We start from the raw sequence: 8384 nt of genomic DNA on the forward strand, positions 1-8384 counted from the left end.
AAATACATATTTTTTTTTATTTACAGGCTGTCCTTCCTGTTCTCAAGAAAGGTCAGTTTCTAACATCTGTAAATGAGCTTCGTGGATTGACAGATTATCTTGTAAAGTTCAGCTGGCACTCACAGAACTGGCCACTCAGCACATTGAGCTCCCGCGCACACATCACTCCTAGCATATTCAGGCCATGCAATGGAATCAGCTGACGCTTTATAAATAAGTAATGATAATTCATAGTAGCTGCTACACCAGGCCAAGGAGTAATGCAGCTTAAACAGTGCGTTCATTCTTTAATGCATACATTTCTATCCCTTTGTGTTCCATTTAGAAGTATTCAGTGGAGACGAGCTTGGACAGTTTATAGTCACTCCTGAATAGTCTCTTATAATTCACACAAATGCTGACCTGCATAGGAAAATGATGTCTGTGCTGTCTCCTCCATGCTGAAGTCTGAGCTTCCTTGTCTGCTCTGCAATCTATTATCCTTCGCTGAGTTGTATACAAATAAGGCTTTAGGCTTCAGATGATTATCAAGAGCTGAAGAAATCATTTACGGTTTGTACCAGTTTACATTTGTGTTTTGATACTTTTTAAAGTGACACTAAACTCAGGAGTTAAATCTTAAAAGTGCATTAAAGGAGAACTATGGTGTCAGTTCTTTTCCCCATAGTTCTCCTAAGGGTAACGGGAGGACACAAACTAGCGTCCTCCCGTCACCCAAAGCTCAGTATATAGGGAGCTACAGCTTGCGGTATACTGAGACGGCGCAGCCGGAACGGATCCCGCCAATGCTGTCTGGATCCACCCAGCTGTGTGAGTGACAGCTGGCTCTGCCTATCTAGAGGCAGAGCCAGCTGTACCCGACCCCTGCCCCGTCCGTTTCCGCCAGTCGGCGCTGGAGGATCGGACAGGGGAGGGGGAGGGTCCCTGCAGGGAGCCATGAGTGTCAGTCACGGCTCTCTGCACGGATAGATCGAGAAGTGAGCGAGCGACGGTATGTGTTTGTTATAATCTCCGGACGGAATCTTTTGTTTTCTGTGTATTCTTATGTGTTCGTATCTTTATCCACAGCTTCCAGCAGTCAAACCCTGTACTTTTATGGAGAATGTACTGTATGTCCCACATTAGAATATTGTGTCATTGCCACAAATATATACAAATATCATTAATTGTGTGTGTCTGTGTAACAAAGCTCAGGTGAGGCCTACCTGTAGTCCTCTGGTTGGGGGCTTTACTGGCAGTGGTCGCGCTGGCATACTTTGTTGAAAGGAGTGAGATAGAGACTGTGGCAGTTTATGTTCTGGTGGTTCAAGTATTCCTATTGGATGGCTGATATCTACTGGATGATAGCGGGTTGGTCTATGAATCCGCCAGTCCTGCAAATAACACATTAGGTTTATTTGAACTGTTTACAGCATTGCTGCACTTACTTTGTAAGCATTTCATATAGGCAGGCAAAACAGATAAATATGTCCAGGTTGTTTACAGTATTTACATGCATTCCATTTTGATTAGCATTCATGTCACCAACGCTGTAAAATAGTTAAGTTGATGTAAACCCGATCACTAAAATGTCATATCAGCTTTAACATGTTCATTGCAAAAGTTGTTTTCAGTCAGCACTGAGATGCAAAACTGATGAAACAAAAAGTGAAAACTGTATTTCATGGGGGGAAGAACCAAGGCAAATGTTTGATGCAAGGTACTCTAGCAAATTGAATGTAATCCAGTTTGGGTTTAGATATACTTTAGAAATACATTGTGATTTCTTTTATACTAAAAGCAGGTACAGATATATCATGGCTGATTCACCAAATGGATTCTTATATCTCTTATGGACTGCAGCCATCTGGCATGTACCCAAATTAGATAGATCAGTTTTGGAGGGAGTGAATCTTTTTTTTTTGTCTGACAATTAAGTCAGTTTCCCCAGAAATGGACAGATACATAAACACTCAGGGGACCTGTCAATACACAGCTCATCAGTAACATGCAATTATTTTAATTAGGAAGACTTTTTTTTGGTTTGCGTATGGTATAACTGAGACATATTGCCATCACCATGGGTAACATACACAAGGGGTCACACACACACACACACACACCTCCTGCCTCTGTGAAGACTTGCTCAGTAGATCTTTGCTCACTGTTGTGCTGTATTCTTGATTAGCTTCATTTGAGCTCCCTGTTCTTGATGGTCTGGCTGACCTGCAATATAAATAATTGAATACAATGGAGAAGAGCTTCAATTTAGTGACAGTATGAAGGGTCTCTTCATTTTTATTCACCGTGGCAAACACCAGGAGTAAAAATGATCAAATACTCTTGCAGGACTGGAAATAAATATTGATTTTTTTTTGGAAAGCCACTAGCCTGTTAAATTAGCTTCTGCTATCTGTGGAAATGTGTCTTTTATAACGCCCCAGAGACTATTGTAATGAATGGAGTGCCTGGGTAATACTGGCTACATATATAGAAACCTACAGCTCACTTGACCAAACTTCACTCAAAGGTTAGAGAGATGTCTCTTCAAACAACTAACACAATCTGAAGCCATGCATAGGTTCGTTCTCCTCTGGGAGTTCAAAGCCATCAGTTCTTAGTTGGCCATAATTATTTGCAAGGGCTTTGGAAGCCTCTGTTAACAATCAGGCAGTGCCAGGGTTAACTCCCTAACATTATCCATGGTCATTTCTTGCCAGAATTTCAAAGATTGTAGAATAATCCAATTGTCCAACTAGTGTTCCCTCTTCTCAATACAAAAATGGAATGGTCCACCAAAGGTGCACTACAATGGAGTGTTGGCCAATCCAAGAAAAAAGGGTATTTTGGACTCTAATAGACAAATTAGACAGAATGACTGACCTACTGAAAGGCCACAGACATCTTCTGAAATGCAAGTAATTTCTTGCTGGGCATGAAATGGTAAATATGTCACTCCATGTAAAACAAAAAAAAGATTTTGCAGGTAAAATAAAAATCCTTTTTTCTTAGTTGTACTTCACAGGATGGTATTCTTAGACACTGGAACATTCAAATGCACTCAGGGGACGAGTTTCCTCCTGGTCCTTTTTGTACCAAGAGGGTACCAAGGACTCCTTCCCCAGCCAGATAAACTGACGCTAGTCATGAACACCTACCAAACCACTGGGATGAAGGATTTTCCCTAGTCCCATTGAACTTGTGACTTGCCACTCCAAGCCTGGTCCTGCTGCACAAGTGAATGGGATGATCCAGAGACTGCACCCACTTGCTCCACACTGCTGAGGTGAAAGGGCATAATTGGAACTGCCTCCAAAAAGAGGACACCCTTGGACCCAAAACCACCTAGCAAATAAATGGGGGTCATTTGGCTCCTGGATTGGAGAGTCCAAACGTGGGAGTTAAGAGTCTTGAGCTGGTCCAGGGCTTTTTCTAAGATTAGGCTCATATATTCCAAGAGATGAAATAGTTCCAACACTGATTTCAGGGGATTGCAGATTTCTGTAGGGTCTGCACAGCCAGACAAACTTAGCTGATGGATCCTGAGTAGGCCAATCATTCAGAAGAAGGTAGCCCTAATATCCCACTAATGAAATTCCCTAAAGTTGAAGCAGAGCAAAAATAGGGGCCGGCGCCTTGGTAAGACTCAAGGAGAAGCTGACAGGTCCAAGGGAATTTGGTAAGGTTGTGCACCCACAGCAGAAAATGGAGACAGCAAAGAACTGCTGGGACGATGAGGACACAAGGTCCTCTGAGAGCTGAGGCTGGCCCAAAAACATATCAGTGCATCACAAAAGTGTAAAAAAAAAAAAAGTACCTGAAAGTGAAGGAGTTAAGTGCAAGGTCTAAAGTTCCCTACATACCAAACCATCCATCCTAAGCGACGGTACAATTCTTCATAGTCCTCAGCTGTACAGATGCTATAGGAAAAAACATAGATGTGGCAAAAACAGTGATAGGATCATGAGCCAGAGGAGCTTGCAAAGCCGCTACTGTTGCGGTCAAGATGTAACATATTAACAGGATAGATATATAAATCGGATCTCACCATCATAACAAACTCATGACACATCTGCAGAGCAGATGATGGCAGGTTGTGACTAGGTCATCGCAGGTTATGGTACAACAGTATGCAAGTTAACTAGTACCAGCGAGGGTACCAACAAACCAACTGCAGGGCAGGAGAAGAAAATGTCAGTTTTTGCTCAGACTGCCATACAAACAGTAAACATAAATAAAACAGTACCAGCAAGGGTTACTTACAGACCAAACACAGAGTGGGAGGGGTTAAAGGCCGTTCGCAACTAGGTCAACTAAGGCCATCATCTAACGAGTATGTAAGACAGACAGTACTCACAAGGGGTACTGGTCGCTTGTGACTAAGTCATAACAGGCCACCACACAAACAGTATGCAAGTGAGACAATACAGGCAAACGCTACTCACACTGCAAAGCAAGAGGAGGTAAAAGTCAGCTGCGAGCAGGTCACCATAGGTTCTTATGCAAACAACATAAGGTCAAGCCCTCAGGTACCCACAGATAGGGGTCAGGGGGGAGTATGACAAGCCATACGGGATAGCCTTTCTCCTCCCAGTGGGCATATCCCCTAACGCAGGGCTTAAAATTTCAAGTCTAGACCTACGAGCCAAAAACCTTACTCTCCACCAGTTGCCCCACCAAACCTTGCCCAGGTCCGCCTCCAACCCCACCCCAGGCCCGTCCCCCAACCACGCTCCCTGAAAGCAATACGTTTAAGCAATAGTGAATTAAGCAGTGTTAAGTGAATTCTTTAAGCAGTTTTTGGCAATAAGTAGTTAGTTAGTAGTTAGTTAGTAGTTGAGATTGTTAACACAACTATCCAGCCCTCCCCCCATGCCAAGGTCCTAGGTGTCATCCTTGACTCGGACCTCACCTTTCTCCCCCACATCCAATCACTATCCAAATTATGCCGCCTCCACCTTCGTAACAAAGCACATGGGTTCCTATGCATAGTCAGCTACCAATTTTATTGAAAATATATGTTTTTATTTTAAATTAAATTTGTAGCTGACTATGCATAGGGGTGCTGCGCTTTGTTTTTTTTTTCCTTTTGAAATATTTAGGCCCCAAAGAGCAACACGAAAATGGCGTTGTTGGTTTTTTTTAAACGTTTTGTTGGTTTAAAAAAAATCTTTTTGAAATAATTTTGCCCCAGAGCGCAGCACCAAAAAAATTTCATTTACCGTAAGCTGGCGGGTGTAGGGATGCGCACCGTTGGCGGGTCTCTCCTTCACGTGTCCCCCACGGCGGTGGAGAGCGGGCCTCTCCTCATGTCTCCCTTAGCGGAGGAGAGCCGACCTCTCCTTCACCTGTCCCCTCAGCGGCGCTGCCAGTGTAACGGCGGTTCCGAAGAAGAAGCCGGGAGTCGGAAACCGGAAGTCGGCTTCAAAACGAGGCTTGGAACGCAAATCGATCCCCGGACCTGGGGATCGCATTGCAAGCCACCCGCTCCATCAATAAATGTGCAGGGCATTACTGTGCTCGCCAGAAAGGAATTTCCCCTCGCATTTGGCGAGCAGAATTTTCAAGCCCTGCCCTAACGGGTCTTCAGAGACAGGTCTCCACTGGCAGATGGACTATGGCTCTGCACCTGTATAGTAACCTGTGGCTAACACATCATCCTGCACTATGTGCCAAAGTAAATGCCCAGTGTAAGATTCAATACCCAAAGCCGTCCCTGCATTTTCTTTCTGGTGGGGTCTGAGTATGGTCCTCCAGGCTCAGGCACGAAAATGCCAATCTGGAAATGCCAACCCTCGCCATAGTGGCTAGTGCAGCAACTAAGAGTATTGAATGTAGGAAAAAATATGTACAAAAAATGGTAAAGGCAAAAAGATTAGATTCTCAGAGAGAAACACATCCTAACGGCACAAGCAAAAACTGAGGTTTCCTGCGTGTAAGGGAGGTTATACAGGGCTATCCTACAGTTTTGCCTAGCCAGTATTCAATCTCCAAAAGGTGGCAGTATAATCCAGTGGTCCAAGTATACCATCCTTTGATGTATGAATAAGAAACATACATTCTGACATCTCCAAGCGTACAGAAAATCAGAACATGATTCAGCAGGGAAGCCAACTGTGGTCTCGTTTTTGGTGGAATTGGCTTTAAATATAATTAAGATTAGGTATGTTTCATGACTGTGATTCTGGTCAAATACATTTTTTTTTGTTTCAGCTAAAATACACACACAGTCTGTCTCTTTTACTTAAAGTGTCTGAGCGAAAACTGTAAAGCAATGTTGAGACAACACGATTTTGTCACATGATCACTGTCAAATGACAGCCGTACAAATGGGCCCCCCATCATCTTCACTGTCAGCAGATCTGTAACAGACCAGTCCCTGTGTCCTTGAAATGGAATGTGCACAATCGCAGACACACTTATGGGCTCCGTCATATGGGAACACACTCATAAGAGTGCACGGAAACACATGCACAAACCTAAATGATAAAACAATGTATACATGAGTCGATCTTTGATCTGGTGTGGTAATTCATGGTTTATTACAATGCAGTGCTACAGCCTGTGAGTGTTAGGGACTTAGAACTGCCTGCTCCCTCACCGACTGAATTCCATATGAATCTGTCCAGCCTTGAAAAGGACAATGATCTGATCGTTCCTGAAAGTGAATTTGCTGACAAATGATTATGCTATCAGTTAGTTACCTCAGTTTTTCAATGGTGGTCTTCTTGTTTGTATAAAGCCATCTGAATAAGGTCCTTCTTTTCAGGTAGATAGTAAAGGCAGCTGCTGCTATGCATGTAATTGTTACCAAGATGGCAGCAACTAAACTTCTGTTATCTGTGAACAGATGTCATAATGCTAATTATAATTAATTTATACATATTGCTATGGGCATTTGAAGTTGAACATTACATTTTTTTAAATAATAATAGTTTATTGGAGTTTTAGACATACATAAAGAGAGGCTTGTTTGAAAAGGATTCATATTTACAGTGCAAGGTGAATCTGGATCTATGTTGAAGGATTTATTGTGTGATCATGAGTGATCTGTGAGAAAGTGGATAAGTAGTGGGTAAGTAGTGGGTGGGTTTATGGGGGTGCTTGGATATAGTTGAAGTATCAGTCGGAGATGCTGAAAGTTCTTTCATGTGTTGTAAGCCATTCTGAGTTAGTTGGTGTTGGTGAAGATTTCCAGTGGCATGGCATTGTGGTGCTGAGGTCTCAGGACATAACTGAGGGGAGAGCCATGGCATAGGGGATAAGTGATGTTCTATGGTGACCCAGAGTTTATCTTTGTTATGGTGTATCCAGTCGAAGATGTGAGTCAGTAGTGTCACTTTATAGTAAAGTTCTCAGTGGGAGAGGTCCACACCTCCCGTGGATAAGCCTCTGACTAGGATGTAATAGTACAATCATGGGGGGATTAGTGGGCCAATATGTATTTTAGCAGAGGGGGGGTTTTAGAATACAGAAGAAGCATTTCTGAAACAAGATTGTCGTGGCCTGGGAGATGTATAGAATGTAAGAGAGAATGTCCGTCCTGAATAAGGTCATGTGGTCAAACCATCCCCTCGGTCTGATACAAGTATCTTAAGACTGGGGAGTAGTGCAGGGTATATCGTTTTGGAAATTGACTGGGATATGAATGCCTAAGTGAAGAACCTCTTATCTGAATGGACCTTTATAAGCTTCGTACCAAAAGGGCTGGAAAAAAAAAAATGATCAAGGTGACAAGAAGGTTTTTCTATTAGCCATACACATGATATGGCAGGTAGAGGATTTGATACAAATAAAGTCATACTGTAAAAAATTATTGACATAAACATGTATGATCAACTATTATTGGCCATGCTGGGTGAAAGTGATATATTAGTAGAGATGTGTAATTGAACTCCTGACCTTAGGTGCAAGACCATTCAAAACATAAGCATACCACCAACTACAGGAATTTATTTAGCAGGGCATGGAGAATGCCAGGCTGAAAGCTATACCAAATCTAATGGGTTTTGCTAAAACGTTAATGTCTATTCCTTGTTATTGAGTAGAAGAATGCTTATGTAATTGTTATAGCTCTGACTACATTCCATATACTGTGCTGTTACTTACCTGGCACCCTCATAGGTCCGCTGTCCACACTGCCTCCATACCCCGGCTTGTCACAGAATGGAGGTGCCCAATCAGCCTCACAATGACAGTTCTTTTTGTTGTTGCAAACCTTGATAAAGATAAGAAAAACACCAGCTATAGTTCTCATGTCTAACTGTAGATGACAACATTATTCGGGCTCGTTCACACCATAGGTGTAGGAAACACATGGGATCCACGCATCTCACGACAGGCACCACAAGAATGTGTCTCTCATTGCCTGCAGTGAAAAAAGTAATGCATGCACTACTCCCCCC

At 42.8% G+C, this 8384-nt stretch overlaps 1 protein-coding gene across 1 annotated transcript in view; it reads right to left on the reverse strand.

Annotated features, from left to right (window-relative positions):
* The window catches only part of ADAM12 (ADAM metallopeptidase domain 12), a 392267-nt gene that overhangs the window by 25036 nt on the left and 358847 nt on the right, over positions 1 to 8384 (reverse strand). Inside the window, exons 18-21 of the mRNA XM_018558790.1 lie at positions 8089 to 8197; positions 6684 to 6819; positions 2103 to 2205; positions 1206 to 1373 (exon numbers count right to left, since the gene is read on the reverse strand). Coding sequence (XP_018414292.1) covers positions 1206 to 1373; positions 2103 to 2205; positions 6684 to 6819; positions 8089 to 8197 — 516 coding nt within the window. The remainder of the gene's footprint in view (positions 1 to 1205; positions 1374 to 2102; positions 2206 to 6683; positions 6820 to 8088; positions 8198 to 8384) is intronic.

Source organism: Nanorana parkeri, unplaced genomic scaffold (assembly GCF_000935625.1).
Source record: "Nanorana parkeri isolate BGI_ZX_2015 unplaced genomic scaffold, ASM93562v1 scaffold2, whole genome shotgun sequence".
NCBI lineage: Eukaryota > Metazoa > Chordata > Amphibia > Anura > Dicroglossidae > Nanorana > Nanorana parkeri.